General features: G+C 39.2%; 1 protein-coding gene across 4 annotated transcripts in view; it reads left to right on the top strand.

Moving 5' to 3' along the window:
* The window catches only part of espn (espin), a 75,268-nt gene that overhangs the window by 27,308 nt on the left and 22,094 nt on the right, over positions 1–25,866 (top strand). For 2 of the 4 annotated variants that reach the window (XM_028453695.1, XM_028453692.1), the window contains exons 6-9: positions 4,245–4,500; positions 6,914–7,197; positions 15,464–15,622; positions 19,660–19,897. In XM_028453695.1, coding sequence (XP_028309496.1) covers positions 4,245–4,500; positions 6,914–7,197; positions 15,464–15,622; positions 19,660–19,897 — 937 coding nt within the window. Of the gene's footprint in view, positions 1–4,244; positions 4,501–6,913; positions 7,198–15,463; positions 15,623–19,659; positions 19,898–21,351; positions 21,406–25,866 lie in introns of all 4 variants that reach the window. The other 2 variants (XM_028453691.1, XM_028453694.1) reach the window with 2 other exon arrangements.

Here is a 25,866-nt window from a genome sequence, read left to right as displayed (position 1 = left end):
CTTTTCTGATGTCAAACATCATCATTGCGCGCGGTTAACATTTCTCTTTCCTGACACGGTGAACCAGTGCAACCAGAGAGCAACGTGCAACGATGATGATGAGTTAGCCTAATAAGCTTTTTCACACTCTCGCACTGATTCAGTTGTTCAGAATCAGAAATGTTTAATGGCCAAGTACAGTTTTAAGGACAGTACGAGGAATTTGTCTTGGTAGATGGTGCACGAAACAAAGAAAAACAAGAGTGGGTGACTGGGGCTGTGTTCATGTGGATGGTGGCAGAGGGAAAGAAGCTGTTTTTGTGTCTGGAGGTTCTGGTCCTGATGGACCGAAACCTCCTTCCAGAAGGGAGAGATTGAAACAGTTTATAACCGGGGTGGGAGGGGTCGGCCACAATCTTTCCTGCACGCCTCAAAATCCTGGAGGCATACAGGTCCTGGAGGGAGGGCAGATTGCAGCCGATGACCTTCTCTGCAGAGTGGATGATACGCTGCAGTCTGGCCTTGTCCTTGGCAGTAGCTGCAGCGTACCAGATGGTGATGGAGGAGCAGAGGATGGACTGGATGATGGAGCTGTAGAAGTTCACCATCATCTTTGTTGGCAGACTGAACTTCTTCAGCTGCCGCAGGAAGTACATCCTCTGCTGAGCTTTTTTGATGAGGGAGCTGATGTTCAGCTCCCACTTGAGGTCCTAGGTGATGATGGTGCCCAGGAAGCAGAAGTACTCCACAGAGCTCACTGTAGAGTCTCCCAGGGTGAGGGGAGTGAGGGGGACTGGGTTCTTCCTGAAGTTAGAATCAGAGATGAGACCGATGATGGTCGTGTCGTCTGCAAACTTCAGGAGTTTGACCGACTGGTGAGAGGTCAAACTCCTGAAGTTTGGTCAAAGGTCAAGAGAGATAAACTCATCATGGCTGACTGTGTAGGAAGCGAGTCTGACAGAGATTTAGATCATTTTATCCGTTTCAGCTTTGATTCATTGAAAGTTTTTTTTACGTAAATGTGGTATTGGTCTCCGAGGCAGAAACACCGAGTTAGCTGCTAAAGCTAATGCTACACACAAGCTGAAAATTCAGTTTTTCCTGACTTTCTAAACTGTTACTCCAGTTCACTTATCGACCTGTTTAGTGTCTATCTTGTGTAATTCCTTCAAATTTGTAAACTTAATTAAAATAATAGCTTAATAAAAATAATCATGGACCTGGTTTGTGAATGTGTACCTGTCATTTTTATTTGCTGCTGCGGGCCAAATTGGATGCTCTCCAGGGCCGGATTTGGCCCCCGGGCCTTGAGTTTGACACGTGTTTTAGACGAAAGCCATAAAAGCTCATGTGGAACTGGGGGATAAAGTAAGAGGAGATGTTTATCATATTTATCATTTTTTCTGAAAATATTAGTTTTCAACTCCTATGAGGAAACTAAATAAATATGAATAAAAAAGAAAACTATAATTAAACAAAAATGAAAGTAAAAAACTTAATTTAAAATAATGTGTTAGCTACAATTAATATATATATATTATTATTAGAATCATCCAATAACCGAAGGGTTGGGGGTTCGAATGCTGCTCTCTACATTGCCTAGTATGAATGTGGTGTGTGAGTGATTGTTGGTGGTGGTCGGAGGGGCCGACTATGGCACTATGGCAGTCTCAATTCTGTCAGTCTGCCCCAGGGCAGCTGTGGCTACAATAGTAGCTTATCACCACTGTGTTGGGAGTGAAAGAATAATGCACATCAATGTAAAGCGCTTTGAGTGTCTCTGAAAAAGCACAATATAAAATCCCGACACAAATACATCTGCTTTGCTTGGCTTCAAGCAACCGGTAGACCTCTTTTTCTGCCAGTTCTTTGTTCTCCTCCATCAGCCTCCGGTTCTCTTCCTCCAAGTTCTTCATCTTCCCAAACAATGCGGACTTTTGGTTCTCCACCTCAGCCTTAAACACATCCATGTATAAGAGTCGATCCTGTTCTCAGTGCTGTCGTAACTTCCCACAGAATCCTCCATCTTCCTCTTTGGATTTCCACTAACCTGTTTAATTTGAAATTACTCTGTTTCTGGAAACAGATCAGGTCACAGGTCAGACTGAAGATTAAATTCACAGTGAAGACTTTTAAGTTGAAGTGACTTTAATTTTTTTAGATGAAAGCTTTGCAGGAAATGGCATGAAAGCTCATGTGGAACATATAGGGCCCTATGGATCAATTTTAGTTTTTTCCAGATTACATTTTTTCAGTAAAAATTACTTTTTCACTCCAGTAAGGAAATAAAATAATAATTAAAAAAATTAAAAAAAACATAATTAAACAAAAAATAAATAAAATGAAATGGTCAATCTTACTCTTTTGCATGAAAGCTTTCATCTTTTATATCAGGAGTGTCACTCATTTTAGTTCAGGGGCCAGATATGGAGCAGTTTGACTTCTAGTGGGCCACAGATTTTGGGTGGGAAAAAAGAAACATTTTAACTTCATTGTGCCCTAGTTTTCAATATCAGTTCAATTCACTTCAGAAAATTCTTGATTTTACCCATTTTTGTGTAATTTAGAGGAATTTTGTAAAATTGTTTGTGAGAAGACTTGTGGAAAAGTTGAGTTCTTTCCACTATTTGCAATTAAAAATGACATTCATGTATTCATGTGATATAAACAAAGGAAAAATAAAAGCCCCTAAAAATATTGTAGTGTTTCATCAAATTGGTGAATTTCAGATATCTACTGTAAAACTGGATTATTTGGTAATTTGCACAATAAATAATGTTTTCTCTGTCATTTTTATTTTCTCCTGCGGGCCAAATTGGATGCTCTTATGTTATGAAATCCTCATGTGGCCATAATAATAACAAACTCCTCCACATGCTTCCATGTCTGCATGAGAAGCATAATTTCACTTTGCTTGTACCGACACCCATGAGGAATGCTCGGCCGTGTGAGTCTCGTGCTGTGGGAAAAGCTAAGGGTCCCTGAGCCTGTACGAGCAGCTGTGAGAGCTTTCATTAGTGTGCACTAATTAAATTCATAATGCTGCTCTGCTCCTGTAAATCTACTGTCACTTCAAAGTATCTGTGATTCCTGAGAATTTTTTTTTAAAGTCATCCTATTAACCCAATATTTTAGATTAAAGGTTGAATCATCTGTTAATAGGAAACTAAATGTTTTTTGAAAAAAGATTTGAACTTGTGGGAGTAGATTGTAAAAATGAAAGACCTTCGACGATGATGCAACGATGGTTTGAAGAACATGACGACTCCATGTCTTAAAGCAATGTTTCAGGAAGAGATACAACTCAAAACGAAGTCTTGAGTTATTTTGTAATGTGCATTCATAAATATAAATATATCGGAGAATATATGCGCTTAATTTTTTTTGGGTAAGTTTGATAATCTTCAACATTCTGTAGGAAAATAAGGCCACAACATTGGCTATTTTCATTGATGGCGTTTATTTTTGAAGGATGGAAACTGTTCATTTTGTCGAATTAAAACTAGACTATGACGAATTAAATTAAAAAAAAATGACAATATCAAAATGTATTGATATTTTTGTCAGCTAACAAAAACAAAACTGTAATTTCGTTACACTGGATGAAATCCAGTCAGAACTGTGATCATGTTGTCGTACGCATTGATCACATTCAAATCTGTCTATGTATTTTTTTGATCAATGCTAATTGAATCTTTAAAGAATGTATAAAGTCTTATGCTTTATATTTTCCAATGATAAAATATCCAATTCATTCATTAATTCATTGGTTAATATTTCAGTTGTAGATATCTCAGTTCCTCCAGATAAAAGAATTCATTGAAATTCCACATTATTGGCAGGGGCTCACAAATTTCCTAAGCTAACACGACTCACACGACTGCAGTCATTTTTAATCGTAATATTTGCAAAAAATGCTGATTTTTTTTTTTTTTTTCAAAAATCCTGTAATTTCTCACAAACAACACCACAACGTTCCTCTTCGTTACACAAAAATTGTCACAAAATCAACGAGCTTTAAAGTGAAGATGCTGCAGGGACTGTACCTGTCATCTAATGCCTGGATATTGTTGGGGTCTTACAAAGTCAAATGTTGGGACAAACTACATTAGGGTAGAACTTGTTTTTATTGATGGTTTAATGTGGCTCAAAGAGCAGAAAATGTCAGTCTTGATTTTAATTATTTCGTGTGTAACAAATGCGTACTTTTAGCCAATGCGACACTGGCACTGTATTCAGTTTATGTTGCCTGCCTCCTGTGACAGAGTGTGGAGCACCGCGTTCTGTCTCGGGATCCATCAAGCGACCTCGAGTACAAGCAGCCAGACTCAGGCCTCTCGTCCCCTAACACCACCATGCCGCCTGTGAGCCAGGCAGCGCGCTTCGACATCAACTCCCCATCCAGCTCCATGTCCAACTACGACTCCGCCAACTCCAGCCAGTCCAGCACCGGAGAGAAAAGGAGCAGCTTGACCACATCCCGAGGCCCCCCTGCTCAGCTGAACACAGTGGCACACTCAGGTCTGCAGCTCTTTACACACCACAGACACAACATGGTCCAACATATGAGAAGAAACGCTGGTGAGCTACTACAGCAGACATGGGCAACTGATGGCCCTCGGCCTATTTATGTGTCGTCCCCAAAGTAAAAACAAAAAAAGCAGCAAAAATGCACAACAGATTTTTAAAAAAATAACAATGTACAAAAAAAATGCACAAAATTACAACATATATACACATATTTACTACAAAATGCACAAAGTTTCAGAAAATACAGAAAATTACAACAAAAATCCACAAAATCACAACAAAAATACACAAAATTACAACAAAAATACCCAAATTATAACAAAAATACACAACATTATTCCAAAAAACACAGAATGCAACTACAAAACTACCCCCAAAAATATGCAAAAGAACAGTAGGGATACAAAAAAGACAGAAAGATTTACAAAACAGCAAAAAAATGTAATTATTTCAAAAGACATACAAAAAACCTCAGAAAAATACACAAGAAGACAACAAAAACAGACTACAAAAAAATGTGAAAAAAGTGACAAAAATACACAAGATGACTCTGGTGACAATATTATATTAAAATCAATATAAATTATGTGATTTCAAGCGGCAGTCACTGTCTTTATATCCAGTGTAACAGGAGGGCTCTCTATGCAGCCATCCTATGATGCTGCTGCTACATCTCCTCAAACACATTTTGTTCATATTATTCCCCGCTCGTCACGTCACTGAAGCGAAAAAGTGATGAAGCGACCAAAAAGCATGACTGATCATGGCTGATTTAAGCCACTATAGTCACTGAAGTGACTTTCAGTGTGAACGTACCTTTAGAACAGGTTCATGTTCCTCAAACACCGGCTTATTTCACCCGTCAGGATGAATAAATCACACTCTTCCGGGTAGTTACCATGGTAGTTTGTGTAACCTTCGATCCATTGATGATGGCTTTTTATCGCGTGCGTGCACGTACAGCTGGTATGAGGTGGATCAATCAACCCTGAGTATGTAAACCTTGGGTTACTTACGTGCACGTGCGCGATAAAAAGCCATCATCAATGGATCGAAGATGACTTGAGCTGCCATGACAACCACCCAGAAAATAGTGATTTATTCACCCTAATGGGTGAAAAATAAGCCGGTGTTTGAGGAATATGAACCTGTTCTAAAGTTGTGTTGAGTCTTCAGTGACTATAGTGGCTTAAATCTCCCGTGATTAGTCACACTTTTTGGTCGCTTCATCACTTTATCTCTTCAGTGACGTGACGAGCGTGACAGCAGCATAGGATGTCTGCATAGAGAGCCCTCCTGTTACACTGGATATTAAGACAGTGACTGCCGCTTGATATCGAATCAATTATATTGATTTTTAATGCAATATTGTCGCCAGAGTCATCTCGACGTCCTAAAAAATGTCATATAAAAAACACTGAAGCGGGACGCGAACCCGTGACCCATCACGTTCAAGAACAGCGTCACAATTCACTGCGCCATCATAGAGGTGTGAGTTACAGATTTAACTGTCTAACAATATAAAACAATAATCGAGCCTTAAAAGTGGATTCATTTAAATTATCATCTCCTCCTTTATATTATCCACAGGTTTGTATTCAGGGAACTTTACTACAGACGTCAGTAGATGTTTTAATGCAGATCAACCTCTCAGTGTCTTTAACTTAATGATCTGTATCCATAATGTTATTAAGAAAACTACCGTTTGCACAAAAAAAAAAAGTAAAGCAACACAACAAAGTGTTAAGGTTTATTAAAGTGTTCAGAAACGGTGTTTAGGTGGGCGGAGCCAGGTAGAAACCCAGGGTTTCTTTGAAAAAACCTGCCAGCGACCAGGTTTAGTTCACGGACAATGTTGCCATGGTAACATACTCAGAGAAGAACATACCTCGCGTTTAGGAATGGGATACTCAGAGTTTCCCTCATTTGAGCCTGAACATACTCAGAGTTTGAACATAACCCGCTTTATGGAATACCCCTCTGGCCTCTTCTGTGTTAATGTTCAGATTGATCATTATTCTAAAAACTGACGTTGGCATTTGGATCAGACAATCACATTTTTGTGGCCCCCGCTGTGATAAAAGCTGCTCATTTCTGCACTACAGTTCTTTTCATTAGGTTTTTAATTAAATATTTAGTTTGATCAAGTTTCTATTTCCCATTGTTTACATTGAAATGGCAGAGTGGGGGCATTTGTTTTGTAACCTTGTATTTCCTGTGGTTTATCAGGCAACAGGTGACTTTTTACTGTGTCACATGAGCCTTCCATGCTGGTGCTGCACCCTAGTGGTGTCTTCTCACACATTTGTTCTCAGACAAAATAAAGGAGCTTTTTAAAATGGATATCCATGAATACCTTCCAAAGGCTTTCTTTTCTAATTGAAATTGTGCTCGTCTCCTTTAGGAGCATCAGAGTCTGCCATCTCAGACATGCAGGCATACATGGACATGCTCAACCCAGACATCGACTCTGATGTGTCCAAGGCTCCCTCTGATGCCACCTCCAAGCCACCCCCACCTCCACCCACGTATCCACCCCCGCTTCCTCCGCAGCCCCCTCCTGGACCTCCCCCTCCACCGAGCTACCCGGCTCCTCAGCCTCCTCAGGAGCCGTCGCCCGCCGAGTTCCTGCAGGTAAAGAGCAACCTGCGGCATGTGGACAACAAGAGCCGGAGCGTCCAAAACGAGGTAAGAGAAGTAAACGGTGACATTAAAGATTCAGTTTGAGTAGCTCAGACATAGGCAATTTGTGTGGCCCTCAAAGTAAATGAAGAAAATCAATATATTAATTTACAGAAATATAGACAAAAGACAATGAAAATAATATATATAGCACAACATAAATACAGAATATTAGTTTTTTGGAAAACAGACATGATTAATAGAAATATACAAAAAAATCATAGAAAAGTTAACAAAATGACAAATATATTACACAAAGTGACTAACAATCATACAAATTACAAAAAAATACACAGACAACAAAAATCCACACAATTAATTAATTAAAACAGACAAGATGACTAGAAATGTACAAAGATCATAGAAAAATAAACAAAAGTACATAAAAATTACACAAAATGACAAAAAATCATTAAAAATACAGAAAGATACATAGACAGCAGAAATACACAAAATTACCCAAAAGTTGAACAAGATGTACAAAAAATTTACAAAAAAATCCAAGATACTTAAATTAAAACACCCAAATAAGAACAAAAACTCACTGAAACCTTCTTATATTCTTTCCTGAGTTAATGCTCAGATTGTTCATTATTCTAAAATGCTGACATGAATGTTGATAATGTGGCCCTCGGGTCAGACAATCACATTTTTGTGGCCCCGCTATGATAGAAGATGATCATCTTTGGTGTAGCTAGTTGCTTTAGGAAACAAATAGTTTTTTTTAATTCTAGCTTTCCTTTTCTAAAATGATAGTTAGATTTGTGTGGTTTTCATAAGTTGTTTTCAGTAATAAAGTCTGCCATGATGACAGTGGAAGTGAGGAGCGAACATGGTGTTCAGACTGTTTTCCCTTGAGTCCAATCACTGGTGCTACAGCTCCTCTGTAACAATGTGCCTTGTCTGGGGGCCCATAATGATGTTATTGTGCTAACACGCCTAACTAGGCACATAGAGATGCTCATTACCGCCAAAGCCTTTGGGATGACATGCAGAACAGTGGATGTGACGAGTTTGATCCTAATTGCAGTAGATAACCTGGCCACAGATCACACAGAGCTGCAGGGAACAGCAATGAGGATGTGTATCGACATCAGAACATCAGCTGCAGCCTTTCAACTGTAGTGGAAGAGAAACTGGTCACCAAATGTATTCTCATATACCATAAATAAAGCTCTTTGTTTTTTGGCCACTAACCCCAAACTGGTATTTACACTGAACAAAAATGTAAACCCAACACCAGTTTTTGCTCCCATTTTTCATGAGCTGAACTCAAAGATCTAAAACATTTTCTATACACACATTAACACTATTTCTCTCAAATATTGTTCATGAAATTGTCTAAATCTGTGCAGAAAGTACCACAACAGAGACAAGTCATGCCAGTCTAAATCATGGACATGTCAACATTTAAGTGATGACTTTCGTACCATCGATGATATATCTTGTGACGTTTTAATACTGCGATATCTTGTCCCACCCTTACTGTTTAAGGCTTTGGCTGTTGTTATGAAAAGAGTTACGTAGAACACAATAAATGAATGAGAACCCTGAACCTGAACCTAACCCGATATGTTGCTCTCAATGCTAAATTAGCTCTGTCACCACTGCTGTATGAAATGGTCAATGTGGCTGATATTGTAAAGCACTTCAATGTGAGTTTGTTGGTAATTAAAGCACTATATTAATAAAGTCTGTTTACTATCAACAGTCATTAACAAGTAGAAATGTTAAAACTATGACACAGTAGTTTTGAAACTTGGGATTTAAGATCAGACTCTGTCAAATATTTATTATTTATTTTATCATTTGGGTATTTATTGACTTATTCATTATTTGTTGGTGCCACCTTCAGATTGTCTTTGTATGTGTACGTATGTGCCTATATGTGAGATAAAGATTAATAATAAAATATTAGAACAAGTCCAGTAAATTAAATATTGTATAGATTATAATGAGAAGTAAGGTCGATAGTGAATTTATAAAGTAAATACCTTTCACTGCTTGTTTTCATGTGTTGTCTTTTATACACTATTTACTTTTTTACCTGTTTGTAACTGTATTATTTTCTGATTTCTTTTACATGTTGGAAATAAACTATTACGAAACTAAATTGATGCTCCAACATGTTAGATTAATGCCTTTGTGTGTATAGAATCATGTGTGTATCACACAAAGGTAACTTGTATTCCTAACATAAGATAGAAATGATTAATGGTCTGTGTGTGCGTGTATGCGTGCTCTGCAAAGTCACTTCTCCTTCTAGCATAAAGTCCACAAGTAGAGTGAGTGTCACTATGGTAACCTCTGTGTCTGTGTGCATGCACTATCACCTGTGTGTGTGTGAGTAATTAGCTCCGCCTCCTCCCTTTCCCCTTTGTACCATGTGACCAACCAGTGACACATCCTCATCAACAATTAAACGAAAATAACATAACTGTCAACATAAGGACGGTAAAGCCCCTGATAATACTTTTAAACAGCGCACATGGAGACATAAAATAACAATGAACTAGTGCACATCTTCTCTTAATTACTGCTAATTATGAGGAGCCACAAAATATTCATCTATACACATATATTTATAACTTAGCAGATGTACTTTAAAATGTAGAGAAAATGTCATGTGTATACGTGTTGGTGCTGCATAATTTGTCGGTTTTACATCAAATTATGTATTAACTCAAGCAGTCTTTAATCCTTCCAACAAAGACTGCTTTTCTTCTGCATCCTTTCTCCTCCTGGACTCTGATATTTTAATCCCAAAGTATTTTAGCTGCTCATGCAATGGCCTGTAATCTAGAATGTTCTACTAAATCCTCCAGCATTGTATGCATTGTTCAAGAGGAGCCAATCACTCTCAGGCTATAGCACACAGCTTGGCCTTTGTGGTTTGCATGAGATGAACTGGGCAGGGTTGGGGAGTGGTTGGTCTGTGGGCTGGCGGTGACATCACTCCCACTTGCTGCGGTCGGCCCAATTATTGATGAAGCCCGGAGGTAAAGTGAGAGGGCAGGTAGAGTGACGAGCAGAAGGAGGTGAAGCCGCTGACAGACGCTTAGTGCTTCACTGCTGCTCTGTGGACGGACAGAGAAGACTTAGACCGAGGTAAGCCTGAGAAAACTACAGGTCACATCCATTGTTCTACATCTACTCGTTATACTTTATTTTACTTTATTCATGGCATCTACAAGATGTTTGATCACAAAGGATTCCTCAGTTTGAAATGTTAAATGTCGAGAGGTAAGCTCGGTGTTTAAAAGTAGTTGTTCAGGGAACTTGTGCTGCATCTTTTTCACACATGACTTTCTTTGCGTTCTTGCAGATGCAATATTGTTCTTCTACCTTTCCATGCTTGTGGACCAACTTGGTGCAACTGCACTAGCTATCCATTCATGATCTGACACTTTTGCATGACCAGATGCAAATGAAATGAAATAGGTTAAAAGGTTCCACGCTATACAATGACGCTCTTCTGACTCACACCAGAGAGGTTGGAGTTTGCGGTGAAATACCTGCAGGTTATTTTACATCGACTGCTACTCGGTCATTAGCTCTCGATATGAAGTTAGTAATGAAAGTTACTCCTTGACATATTGTTTGATCTGCTCTAGGCAGAGCCGGACAAATACATTCTGGACTTTAGGAGCCTGCAGTGTACCTAATAAAGTGGTTGCTGTGTGTACATGTACAAAAGCACAAACAATGACTTCATGGTGACAGATGGATCTATAGAAAGGGGAGAGGGGCTGTCTGTGCTTACATGTGTAGGTGGACAGCCCAAACCAGAGATGGGCAATTTTTAGGTTGGTCTACCGGACTTAAAACGCCACTCACTTTGTTCTTGTTCTTGTTCTTGTTCTTCTTCTTCTTCTTCTACTTCTTCTTGTTCTTGTTCTTGTTGTTGTTGTTCTTCTTCTTCTTCTTCTTGTTCTTCTTCTTCTACTTCTTCTTGTTCTTGTTCTTCTTTTGTGTACACTAGTTAAAATCGCTACTGCTCTGTTATTCGTGATCGGGCTGATTTTTGGTAGGTATAATCTATGAATGTGTATGCATCGACTCTCGGAGCCCGATGATTGATTTGGGGCCCAAAGGAGCCAAATATTACGACGGTTGGTGGTACCGAATCATTGACACATACCAATATATAAATGGGGACAAATTACCCCGTATGTGTCATTTTTCAAATGACTACTCCTCCGTTCGTTCTCGTTAGATCAGATTGCAGTTTGGTATGAATGCTCTATGAATGAATATGAGAAGCTCGGAGTCCTTTTTTTGAAATAGGGTCGTTTCTGGTAACTTCCTAGTAGTTAAGGACACTGAGCTTGTAATCGGAGGGTCGTCGATTCAAAGCCTCACCCGGACCAACACTGTTGGATCTTGAGCAAGTCCCTTAACCCCCAACTGCTCCACGGGTGTATGACCATGGCTGCTCACTGCTCCTCAGGGATGGGTCAAAGGCAGAGAACAAATTTTGTGTATGTACCTGTATGTACATATATTGTTTCAAAGTAGATTACGATTATGTCTCACACAATTTGATTAGAGGCCCAAGGGCCCCTTTTTTAGGCAATTTCCATAAAGTTGTTTTCTCATTCATTTGTGAGTCAAGTATTGCGACAATTGGTGGTACTGAATCATTGACACATACCCATATATGAATGAGGCCATTACTCCATATGTGCCATGGGGGTGCCAGGGGGCTCCCGGGGGCCGCATTCTTCAAATTGCTTGTTGCATAAAAAATAGTTTTGGATTTTTGAAAGTACAGTATGTGACGGCTCTTCTACGCCAGCAGCACTGTATGGAGCTGTCTAGCAACTTAGCTGTAAGCGCGTCATGCTTCTGAAAAAATGTATATACCATGCATATTTTTTCTGTATGGCATTAGTTGAAACGCTTTCAGTCAGCGCAGTCCGCCCCGAATCAAAGAGAGAGTGGGAACAGACGGAATAAATAGCTTCTTAAAAACATCTGCAGTGTGGACAGAGTGTGTGTGCTATGATCTGCTCCAGCTCGGCTGCTTGTGTGTGAGCAGCTGTGACTCTGAGCCTCTTACTGTCCTCACAGCAGTGAGTGATACCTGATTTCGTGTTTCTAAAACATCAGAAAACTCTCCAATAGCACAAGGTAAAGTTCCTCCACTTTTTACTGGTCTCTATAGAGAAAACAGTCGCAAACAGTTCCACAGTGTGCTCGTGCACGTGAGTTTCGTTCAGGAGGGGAGGAGGGAGCGTGGAGCGCCTCACAAAACTCACACACTGCAGCTTTAACTATGAATACTACATGCACCGCTTACTATAACTAAATACAGAATAATAACAATAATAATAATAATACATACGTTTTATATAGCGCTTTTCAAAAAAAAAACTCAGACACTTTACAAAATTGAAACAGACAAACAAAGAATGGGAGTGCTATTGTGGGTTGTCGGCGAGCTGAAAAAGGTGCGTTTTGAGCAGTGTTTTGTAGATGGTCAGTGAGTCTGAGTTTCTAATGTGAATGGGGAGTGAGTTACAGAGGGTTGGGGCAGCAATGGCGAACGCTCAGTCCCCCTGTGTTCGATGCTTTGATTTGGTGATGGGTTTGAGAAGGTTTAAGTCGGCAGAGCGGAAGCGAATATGAAATCTAAACTCGCCTAGTATAATTGTGAATTTGGTCATGTGAGTTAGCAAAGCGCTTCAAAACACGTCCGCAGCTGCAGCCGCTCTATTTGACTTAGAGCCAGCTCAAATCGTCTCCGCAGGTCCTCGTTTTCAATTTGGCGTAAACACAATATCACTGCGTAATAAATGCCAGCTACACACTCTTGTGGATTTTGGCTAGCCATTGCTGACGCGCTGCATTACCAGCAGGGAAGCAGTCGAAGCTAATACAGGAATTATACTGTGAAGAAAAGGTAGATCTAGGTACACAACAGTGTAATGTTGAACCTCCAACTCTTTGATAGACCAATCACCTCTTTTGGACACCGAACATGCTAATTTTTTCCTCCGCTCACTGGCTTCGTAACAACAACAACAGTGGACCGAAAATCGGTGCCCTCACAAACTGGGACAGAAAATTATTGGACGCCATATTGTGCACGTAGCCAAATGACTCCTCCTCCATTAATGCTTGTTGAATCGGGCTGTAATTTGACATGGACATTCTATCAGCAGACATTTTTGAAAAGGGGGGGGGGGGGGTGTGACACCCTCTTTTCCGGTAATTTCTAAATTTATTGGAACATAGTCATGTGATATATCATTTCAAAGACAATTCAACGTAGATTACGATTTTACATCGCACAATTTCATTTGTTTTACTCGGTGGAACAGAGTCATTTGACTGAATTTTCGGGAAGGTGGTAGTTGCTAATCGGCGCGGAGATGTTCTGCGGGCCTGGCCGTAGTTCATCAGAACTTGTTATCACAGCGTGGGATTGTATCTAATCCGAAGGTCACGTGATCAATATTCATGTCAGCATTTAGAATAATGACCTGAGCACTAACACAAGAAAGAACAAAGCTCTTTGTGTGTGTTTATAGTTGTTTTGTGGGTTTTTGGAGTCATTTTCTGTATTTTTGTTGTTATTTTGTATTTTTTTTCTGTCATTCTGTATATTTTTGTTGTTTTGTGTCATCTTGTTTTGTTTTTTTACAGTCATCTTGTGTGTCTTTGGAGCAATGTTTTTGTATTATTGTCATCTTTATGTGTGTTTTTGTCATTTTGTAATTTTTTTAGTTTTTGTGTATTTTGCTGTTTTTTGTGTATTTTTTGTTGTATTTATTGTTTATTTGTGTTGTCATTTTGTACATTTTTGTTGTTTTATGCATTCTTGCTGTGGTTTTGTGTATTTTGTTTGTCCTTTTTTTACTTTTTCTGTCATTTTGTGTACTTTTGCTGTTTTTTTATGTATGTTTCTGTCATCCTGTTTGATTTGGCAGTTTTTTGTATATTTTTGCTCCTTTGTACATTTTCTTAGTACGTTTTTGCTCTTTTTGAGGTATTTTTGCTGCTTTTGAAGAATTTTTGCTGCTTTTGTGTGTTTTTCTGTTTGTTTTTGCTACTTTTTTATATTATGTTGTTTTTGTGTTTTATCTATCAATTCGTGTATTTTTGCTGCTTTTTTGTTCATTTTTGTGTATTTTTTTTATAATTTTGTGTTGTTTTGTTTACTTTTCTGAATTTATTTTTTGTGTGTTTTTGCATTTTTTGTGTATTTGTGGTTTTGTATATATTTTTATCTTTTTGTGTACATATTTTTTTCTTTCTATGTATTGTTCTGTCATTGTGTATGTTTTTGTGTATTTTTGTCCATGGCGTGGACCCTCCTCACTATGTACTCACCCGTACCTTCCATCTGATGGATGCTGAGGCTTTTCAGAGATTGCAGCCAAAGGTTCACATTTAAAAACTGGTTATTTTAGACTCATTACAAAAGGGGTCGCTTCATCGTTTCTTCTAGACATCTGGCAGATGTTCAAGTTTCTCGTCTAACTTGTTATGACGTCTGTGAGCCAAGATGTAAATGAACACAAATCAGAAGGTGAAGCTTGGATTTGAAAGGCAAATTTTTTCATTTGAGACCAAGTACTTGCAAGTGATATTAGAGTAAATGTACTCTTTTATTATTTTATTTTTATGTGCTGAAAAAACATGAATTATCTGGGTTTACTTTGTGTTAAAGTGTTAAAAGAAGTTAGATTCAGCATTTGATTTACTTTTAAAGTTATAAATGATGGATTTATGTGAAGTGAGAAATGCAAATCCAGAGCTTTGGGAATTAGGGAATTGCATAAAGGCCTAGTGATTGTGTCCTTTTATAAACCCTGTTTTCCTGTAGCCGAGGATAGGAATGTCTGTATGTATCATTGTATGAATGATTGAGCTGCGATTAAACTAAAAGTGATGTCATGGACTGATGGAAACATTGCTTGACACTTGACTACTAAAAGCACTTGTCTGTTGCTCCTTTGGTAAACTCAGCATGACTTAAGGATTACCTTTCACACACTGCTTCTTCAGTTCTGGGATCGATGGTGAAACAGAAAGTGAGATTGAGGATCCAAAAGCTGACCCATGACCCTGAAGTATTTCCATTACAACAGAACACAACACCCACAGTCTGCTGCTGCTGCTACTGCTGCTGTGTTCTAGATTTACTCCAGAAAAAAGTTTTTTTATTATTATTCTTTTTTCAAATCATCTTATTGAATGATCTTATACTATTATATTTAAGTCAATGAAGGGGTTGTCGTGACCTTTTCCTTTTCTCTATCAGTTAACGGCTGGAGAAACCCACAACAAACTGCGTCGTGTGGATTCAAACCGGAAGTCAAGGAGTTTCAGCAAGCAGCCCAGCACTGGGGACTACTATAAGACCCTGGGCAGCGTCACGGCCGAGCCCCCGGGGCAACAGAAGATGGCTCCCAATGAAGAGGTGAACCACACACCAGCGCCTCATTTAACCAGACATTCATGAGAAAATCATTGAGTTTGCTGACACACACACATAGGCCTTTGGATCCACTTGTTTGACTAGAAATGACTGCAAGAGTAAACCAAGGGAACTGTTTGTTATGTTGCCATGTTGGAGATACTGTTACTCATAGCAATCCTCTGACATTAATATATGGAGCCTTAATAATGACAGCAGACATTCACATTATTCACATGTTTTTCTCTCATTGTGTGTAGTATGTTGTTGTTATGGGGTTTATGGAGGTGATATTTTCACTGGCGTTTATTTAATTGTTTGTTTTTTTTTTCCTTTTTTTTTATCTAATAATAGACCTTATTTGGTTAGGTGAAGCCGGCTAATAGAGATTAATCCGGGATATAATTATCTAGCTTCATAGCATAGGCCCTTGGCGTCATTATTGTGTATTTTTGTTGTCGCTTTGTGTTTTTGGTGTCTTATTGTGTGTTTTTAGTGTTGTTTTATATATTTTTCTGTAAAATTTGTGTATGGTTGTCTTTGTCTTGTGTGTTTTTAGAAAATAATTGTGTATTTTTGGCTTCCTGTTATGCATTCTTCTATGTTTTGGGGATAATTTTCCCCCTTTTTGTGTACATTTCCTTCATTTTGTCCATTTATTTTAGGGGCCACATAGTTGCCCATGTCAGATTGATAGAATAACACAATATCGTGTCATAATAGGTTCTAATCTCAGAATACGGTTGAAATATTCAAAAGTGAATTTCTAATGTTAAAGACTTCTATAATTAGATTTTCCACGCACAATGCAAAGTATGAGCCACAGCTGGGTTCATAGATTGGCATGATACCATACTGTGATTACACAACGTAAGCTGTGCTCTAGAAGTCCTTATAAGGTCTCATGTTAGTGTGTTGTCTTTAGTATATAGCCTGGTTGTAACATTTGCCTGTTCCATACCTGTGTCTTAGGTTATCTTGAGCTTGTTGGATGCAAACCAGCTCATTATTTCCATTGTCACTTCCATTTTTGTTATGTGTCTTTTTCTGTTACTTTTGTATTTTGTGTGTTTTTGGTGTCATTTTGTGGATTTTTGTCATTGTTTTGTATTTTTATTAGTCATTCTTTATGTATTTGGTTTTTATGTGTCATGGGTAATTTTGTATGTTTTTGGAGTCATTTTGTTTTTTTGTATGTTGATTAATGTTTTCACATCATTTATTTATTCCTTTTCGTGTATTTTACTGTCATTTTGTATGTTTTTTTTTTGTCATTTTGTGTGTTTTTGCAGTTTTTGTTTACTTTTCTGTCATTTTGTGTGTTTACTTTTCTGTCATTTTCTTCGTTTACTATGAGGGGCTGCATAAATATTGATCAAGAGCCCCCGGGATGCCAGTTGCCAATGTCTGTGTTAACACAACAGTGTTTTACAAAACATAGCATAAACTACTAGACAGACGCAAAGCTTAATACATTATTTATTATCTTTTATCACACTAAGATATAAGATCCCTTGCAAGTTGTAACAGCAAACATTTGGCAGAGCTTCTGTTGATCAAGTATCAGGATATGTTTTGTTTATTTTGATTATTGTTGAACTGTATATCGCTGCTCTAGCATGGTAAAACAAATGTTTCCCTTTAAATTAAGTTTGCATAGAACATCATTTAGATCAGACATTGGTGGCCTGGGGGCTACATGCGGTCCTCTGTCTAACTTTGAGGGGGCTTCAATAGTAATTGCTGCACAAAATTACTCCAAAAACACTCAAAATTACAGAAAAATTACAAGAAAATGAATCAAAATAACAATAAATAACACAAAACAACAACAGAAATATCCAAAAATGTTGTCATAGGGCCTATGCTACAAAGATAATTATATCCTGGATTTATCTCTGTTAGCGGGCTTCACCTAACCAAACATTCCTTGTCAGAGAGAAGCTGTCCTACGAAGGTCGATAACAACACGATCACACACACTGGGATGAGAGCACAATGTTTAACAGTCTGTAGTATGTTCCTGCTGATGCGGTCAGCCTCACTGGCGTATGAATTAATTAATTAATTAATGACTTCACCCGTCCACGCATACGAAGACAGGCTTCATCAGCTGACTGTACATCAATTCATCAGATATAAATCTATGTCTTTCCTCAAAGATGTCATCAGTAAATGAAAGGATTGCATTTATCCATTAATAATCTTTCTTTCCTAAAGCTGTCAGATCTGCACCAACCAGGATCTTCTAACAGTGGGCAGATTGTTTTCTAAGAGAACTGATTGGTCAGGAGGCGGGGCTTTAGCACTCGCTAAGATCTTAGCTAGAACAAAACCTGGTTAGTCATTCATTCATTCATTAATTCTAAGTTACCATAGGGATTTAGCTCTGTGAGACGTTAGCGAGCTTTGTAGTCCACACACGGATTTAATCCCAGAAGTTGGCACGATAAGAGGAAATCTATCTTTGTAGCATAATGTGGCCCTTGGATCAGACAATTACATTTTTGTGGCCCCTGCTGTGATAAAAGTTTAAAATCCTAGATAACGTTTGCTTTTGTCTGAGAAATGGCAGCTACATTCCTTCACAGGCAGGGAAATGAATCCATAGTGTGTTGGATCCTCATCAGGGTCTCTGAGGGATGCTGCTGTAGTCCTGTGGGTATGGAGAGTGTGTGTGTGTGTGGGTGGGGGGGGATTGATGTTTAGGGTGTAACGCTTTATAATCCACATTGAGCCAATTAGAATCTCAGTGGGGCCCCTCCTGGTCTCAAAGGGACCCTCGCAGATGGATCACTTCATCAACAGGAACGGCACGTGCCGCCAACACCCATCTGGCTGTTGCCCTCCCCCCGTTCCTCTCAAGGGAGTGACAGACGTAGAGGGAGCAACAATGAGGAGCACGCGTCTGAGGGATAAAAGGAGGGGCGAGGTCGAGTTAAATGTCACGGCTCATTACTTTGCCCCCAGCAGAGAGACGGCACGCGTACAAAGCGTGCGGGACGCATGCGTGCACACAGGGAGGGGGAGGGCGGGGTTCAAAGGGTGGGGGTTAAAGTATCACTTGCAGAGACAGATGGTTTAAACCTTTCCCCATGAGAGCAGTGAATATTAGCCCTGCTATTAGCAACGGGCCATTGTGTTGTGATGAATTGATTAGAGACGGCTGAGAGAGGACGAAGGCATCTCTCGCTGTGCAAGAATTTAAATTCAGCACCAACTAGTGAAAGCCTGTGGCAGCTAGCAAACTTTAATGAACTCGTACTAAAAACATATGAACTTGACCCCTGAACATCCACCCCCAAAAATACCTAAAAATTGAAACCCATTTTATTTTTAATGGGGTTCTTGAACTCTTTGGAGAACACCTCAAAACCTAAAATAACAGTCAGCATTTAGAATGATTATGAACAATCTTTTTTGTGTGTTCTTGGAGTCATTTTGTATATTTCTCTCATTTTGTGTGCGCTTATTGTTTTGTGTTTTGGGAATTATTTTGTGATTTTTTTATTTCTTATTTGCAGATTTTTTCCTTCTTTGTGTGTTTGTTGTTGAGTATTGTGTATTTGCTCTTATTGTGTGTATTTTTTCTGTCAGTTTCTGTATTTTCTGTCATTTTAGAGTCCTCTTACTGATTTTTATTGCTGTTTCTTTATATTTGTTTCTCATTTTATGTGTTTTATTGAAGTCATTTTGTGTATTTATTCTCTCATTCTTGAGTTATTTTTCCATATTTTGTGGGTTTTTGTGGAGTCATTTTCTGTATTTTTTGTCAGTTGGTGAATTTATTTCTTATTGAGTGTGTGCTTCTTGTCATTTTGTGTGTTTTTGGTTACATGTGTATGTTTTTGTAATTGTGTTTATTTTTCTATCATCTTCTGTATTTTTGTTGTCATTTTCTGTATTTTTGTCAAAGTTTGACTGATGGCACCAGTATCCCATGTCTGCTCTATTTTAAAAGAGTTTTAAAAAATGAAAATAAATCAAAGACGCCACGAGATGTTATAGTCTAAGTACTATCTATCATGCTCTTCACCCAGCAGGACTCCACGTTATTGGAGGAGCCGAGCGAAAGTCCTGCCCCTGGCTCTGAAAATGGCACAGCACAGGAATCCGTTCCAAATCCACCACCTCCACCTCCTCCTCCACCTCCTCCCCCAAGCACTCCGATGCAAACACCACCTCCGCCTCCTCCGCTGCCTCCCGACACTCACAGCACACAGAATAACTCCAACAGCACCTCCACCAGTCATCGCCGGGCATCTTCCTCATCAGGAAGTAAGTGTCCATCAATGATGTTCTTTCTGCTCTAGTTTAATATCATGTTCATATGACCTCCTCTTCTAAATGTCTAAAAAAGTCCTGCAGTATTGCTCATCATAAAGTAATGGCAGTGAATACTGGTGAGTTGAGCCTGGCGACCCTGGCACTCTAAATAACAGAATATAAATTAAATATGTGGAGCTGCCATTACCCTGAGAACTGGTTTAGAGTTCAGTGTCCTGTTGCCCTGGACAATGATCCAGGCTCACAACAAGCACTTGAAGAGTTCTCTAACCTTCTGTGTTATTGTTGCATACATTAAGTGGTAAATAACAGCTGTACTTACTTTTTAAGCATCAAGTCAGAGATGAGCAATCGTTATCACAGCAGGGCCACATAACATTAAAGTTGCATCCTGTCAGGGATGGATGAATGGATGATGGGTAGATGGATGGACGTTAAAATAGTTTTGAATGAATTGATTATCAGATGTGATGCCCTTTTGTCCCCGAGGGTTACATTTTTAATCAGAACAACAGGTTTTTGTAATCAATAAATGGTGTTAATGATGTAGTCAATAAAATCATGGGTCATTTGGGGCAGTGGTGGCCTAGTGGTTAAGGAACTGTTCCCCGGGTGCCTGCAGCCCACTGCTACCCCTTAGGGAAAATGGAGAAAAATGAAGAAAAGAATTTCACTACGATGATTAATAGAGGTCGACCGACTTTTTTCAAGATTGGCCATCAGCAGATTTTTATATTTTTATTTATTTTATATTTAGCACTTTAGAGTAGCCATTAAAGGAAAAAAGAACATAAAAAACATCCATTCGGATGTAGAATATACAACAAAAAAAGTAACAATAATAATAATAGCATGTCCATGGGAGAGGTAGAAGCCAATAGTCTTACAAATAAAAAGCCGATGTAATAGGATAATAGTGCCTGATCAAATATCCTATTATATCCTTAATAGGATAAGGATATTTGATCAGGCACCTGTGTGGGCAGCTGCAGCCACCGCTTGACTGACGGAAGGACCCCACATTTATATCATATGGGTGTTTCAATTGTCTTTCATAATAAATGTGCTTTTAAAAAAAAAAAAAAAAAAGTATATCAGCTTCTAAAATCAGCTTTAGATATCGGCCAACGGCTGAAATTTAAAAAAAAAATCGGTATCTGCATCGGTCATTTGAAGTCGACCTCTAGTGATTAATAAAGTATACATTACCATGGCTACGACTGAAGAAATAAAAGACAACAGAAGTTGAATGACTTTGTGTTTTTTTTGTCAGGGTAAACTTACTCCAGTATGAATCCATCCATTTGCTGTGTACTTTTTTCCACTAATGCATCTCTGGTTACATGTTCCTTCCACCTGTTTGTCTCCACCTTTTTGTTTGTTCTGGGTTTGTTTTCCTCTTTTTTTTGCCCACCCTGGTCTGTCCTCACTGCTGCTCTGTCAAGCTGGAGATTTGTCTGTTTCTCAGGCAGAGAGAGGGGCTGTTACTCAGACAAAGAGTAAGTAAAACTAAAGCTGCTAACTCCAACAGATGCACAAAGTTCACACTTAATGCAAACGTTACATTTTCTCATTCTCCTCTGCCTGTAAGACCCTAATATGAAATTATCCTGTGTTAAAAGCAGACAATGTTGTGTATCAGAGATGGTCAACATTTATCACAGTGGGGGCCACTGAAATATGAGTGTTTGATCCGAAGGTCACATAATCAACATTCATGTCAGCATTTAGAATAATGACCAATCTGAGCATTAACACAGGAAACAACAAAGAGTTATGTCTGTTTTTATTGGTGTTTTGTGTATTTTTGGAGTCATTTAGCCTTTAGCCTGTTCAGCCCCACTGGACCCGCCCGCGGGGGCAGCTCCATCCTCTGTGACTCTCACGGGTCTAAATATTGTAAAGAATGAATTAAATCACACATTCTATACCTCTCTGCAATCCTAAGAAATTCAGCTAAAACTGTAGCCAACATTCAGAACAAAAGACCACAGCACACACACCAGGCCATTATGTTCAAATAAGGACTCACTGCTCTGAGTCACAAAATAAACATAGAGCTCTATAACAAAAGACAACGTGAAACAACAGGCCAGACTGAATCCACTCATGTACAGTTCGGTTATGTTACGTACCTAAACAAAGCCACAAAATCAGAAAATACACAGCGGTAAAAGTCAGCAATGATGGAAAATTGTGTCTTACCTTTGTTTCTCAACAAAAGTTGCTCCAATGTGCATAAAACTCTATAACTCTATATTCTCATAAATCTAAATCATGTTGTCAGATAGACATCCGGGCATTTCTCAGTTGAGAAATCCGTCCAATGAGCACATTGCGTCAAATGGCAGGTCCCTCCTTTATCCAACTCTGATTGGCCATCGCTAAAGCCTAGTCCCGTAGTGTTTGATTCCACCAATTTCCACAGGTTCTGAGCTTTACAACACTGTGTCAAGCATTCTAATTGGTCAAGGCATTGCTGAATAACACACGCCGCCTCCGACTCCCGTTCATCAGCTCTACATTATTGAGAGAGTGGCTTAGCTTTATTTGCGCCTCGCGCCGTTTCTGGATTCACCAGAGCTGCGCTTGGACGAGAGTCGCTTTCAGCGCTACTTCTGTCTTTCCCGTGCCCAGTTTGATGACCTGCTGACCCGCATCGATGCTCGCATCTCCTACCAGGACATCAACTACAGGCGCTCTATTCCGGCAGAAGAGCGCCTGTCCATCTTGTTGGGGAACGCTCCTGATTGGTCGATGCGCCGCAAAATGCTCCAAAAGTTCAACAATCACAACTTTGGAGGCGTGGGACGCGCAGCAGGACCTCCGACGCTCCCTAGTAGTGCGTCCACCATGTATTGTGAATGTAAACCTGCCGCTTTCGACGCGTTTGGTGTGAATGCACCATAATAGCTGGACAGAAGTTAAGTACTCACAGCGAGAGAGAAGCTATTGCTCCCTGCTAGCCCAATTAGCAGCCCAGTTAAAATGAAGAGTACAGAACAGAGGAGGAGTTTACAGCTCAGAATCTTTGTAACTAAACAGGTGGCAAACAGGAAGTTAGGCCCTAACAGTGAGGAGACGAGCCGACCCTTCCACATTACCATGAGTGAGATGGAGCAGGACAACATCATCTGTGAATGGATTCTGAATGCCAACAGTTTGAGCTGTAAACTTTGTAGCTAAGGGGCACATGTAAAGGTGATGGATGTCTTCGTTTGAAAAAACCTCAAAGCTTTCGCCACAAACAGAAAACCTTTTGTGTTCATTGTGAAATATTCACCACCTGTCGCACCTCCACCCACCTTTACCTTCACTGTGCTAAACCCACACCCCTATTGTAAACAAACACACAACCTGGGACTGAAGAGCACACACACACACACGCACACACACACGCACACAAAGATGGGAGTTGTGCTGATTTTTACTGGGAAATTGAGTGAGCCAAACTACTTCCAGTCTGCACAGGAACCAAATCTTTTTAGTGATAATCCAGATCAAAAAAATATTCTATCAGAACATTATTACCGACGCCAGATTTTTACAAACAGATTTTGACCAAATTTTACCCAATGATAGACCTTAGGCCAGGGGCGTCAAACTCTTTGCAGTTCAGGTGCCAAATACGGACCAGTTTTTTTCCCAAGGGGGGCTGCAGATTTTAGGTGGGAAAACAACTATTTTCAACATTGATGTGCCCTAGTTTGCCCTTCACTTTAAATTTACTTGATTTTGTCACAATTTTTTGTATAATTTGAGGAAATGTGAAACAATTTGAGGAGAAATGGAGGACTTTGAAAAAAATTAGGAAATATTTCAACAATTGGTTATTAAAATGAGTGCCATCGCGTGATATAATAATGGGGAGACTGAAACTCCACAAGATCCACAGGGGCTCACATTGAATTTGTGTATTTGGAGGTGCTGAGATATCTACTACCAGGATAGGCAAGGCAAGGCAAGGCAAATTTATTTATATAGCGCATTTCATACTCAAGGCAACTCAATGTGCTTTACATGATAAAACATTCAATTGTTTAAAATCAATAAGAACATTTAAAATCATCAGTATAATCAATAAGAACATTTAAAATCATCAGTAAAATCAATTAAAATCATCAGTAAAATCATCATTACATCAACAACATGACAAAAAATCTCTCTCTCAATCATATGCAGTAGAGAAAAAAAGTGCCTTTAACTTTGATTTAAAAATGTTCACATTGGATGCTGACTTCAGCTCTGCTGGCAGTTTGTTCCACTTCTTTGCAGCATAACAACTAAAAGCAGCATCACCATGTTTACTGTGAACTCTGGGCTCCACTATCTGATCTGTGTCCATAGATCTGAGAGACCTGCTGGGTTCATACCTGACTAACATGTCACTGATGTATTCTGGACCAAACCCATTCACAGATTTATACACCAGCAGCAGAACTTTAAAGTCTATTCTGAGGCTGACTGGGAGCCAGTGTAAAGACTTTAAAACTGGAGTAATGTGCTCTGACCTCTTTGTTCTGGTTAAGACCCGAGCTGCAGCGTTCTGAACCAGCTGTAGCTGTTTGATGCTCTTTTGGGGGATTCCTGTCAGAAGACCATTACAATAGTCCAGTCTGCTGGAGATAAAAGCATGGACCAGTTTCTCCTGATCTTTCTGAGCCATTAAACCTTTCACTCTGGAGATGTTCTTTAGGTGGTAGAAGGCTGTTTTTGTGATAGATTTGATCTAACTGCTAGTTAGTATTTACAAAATTATTCTTGTTTTTCTCTCATTTTTACTTTCTCCTGCAGGCTGAATTGTATGCTCTAAGTCTAAAGGGCCAGATTTGGCCCCTGGGCCTTTAATTTGACACACGTACCTTAGGTCATTGAAGATTCCATTACATTTATGAGAGGATCCGGATCAATACACTGATTCTGGATCAGTTTGAAATATCTAAATACCCCTATCTTTAATCACTGACAAAATGTCATTCTCATATCTCAGTTTGTAATTGACCGATCTTTGTGAAATTTGACTCAGTTGTTTTGGGTTGGTTCCTCAATTAGCACACCCAGAGATCAGATTCAGATCGGATCCGGATTGAGCATGTCATTGTGATCTATACAATGTGACCTACTGTATGATTATTATTGGGGATATACATTTCTTCCAAGCCTTAAAAGTGTTATGGATGGTGCCATGATCAGCATCACTGACCCAGATAACTGACAATATCTGGAAAAGTGAAGATTTGGCATTAGAATAATTCCAAATAATAATCTCTAAAATGTAGAATTATGGCACGAAACAGCTTTGACGTGGCGTAAGTTTACAATCTTTATCAAAGCCATGGTTTTAGAGAATAAAAAAGTTGATTATAAAATAGATTAATTCAGTCCTGTATCCTCAATGAGTGAGCCTTGTTTTGGTTTAGTGAAGTGTTGATTGGAGGGTCATTGTGTGTGTCTGTGTACGTGTGTGTGCATGTGTGGTAATTCCCGGCTAGCTTGCCAGTACCTCGCTGTCACTTTCAGTTACTGGTGATTCCTTTAGATTCCCGCTAACTGTGATGATGGCTCTTTAATAGAAAGCTGCTCTATCCTTTAGGAGAGTGAGTGAGTGAGTGAGTGAGGCAGGGTGAGGGAGGAGGAGTGGCACGCAAAAGCCACACTCACTAACCGGCTAAAGCTCTGTGCGCGCCTGCAGAGGAACTCCTAACACAGGACTTTTTCTGAATGAATAAACAATGAGGGGCTGAGGAGGATCGTGGGATTGGACATTTATTTTCACTGCAACAGGTGAAGTAACGACCAACTCTTTGTGTGCTCGCTCCATCTATAAAGTATCATGATTGGTGGCTGCTGGGAGGTACACATTGTGCTTGGACTCTAATCATGTTTTTTTTGGCAACAATATATGACACAAAGTGCTTGTATTTAAATGAAATTGTGGATATTTACTCTTGTGTCACTTT

This window comes from Gouania willdenowi, chromosome 7 (genome assembly GCF_900634775.1).
Source record: "Gouania willdenowi chromosome 7, fGouWil2.1, whole genome shotgun sequence".
Lineage (NCBI taxonomy): Eukaryota > Metazoa > Chordata > Actinopteri > Blenniiformes > Gobiesocidae > Gouania > Gouania willdenowi.
The sequence above is the reverse complement of the archived record's forward strand: the minus strand, read 5'-3'. Positions and strand labels throughout refer to the sequence as shown.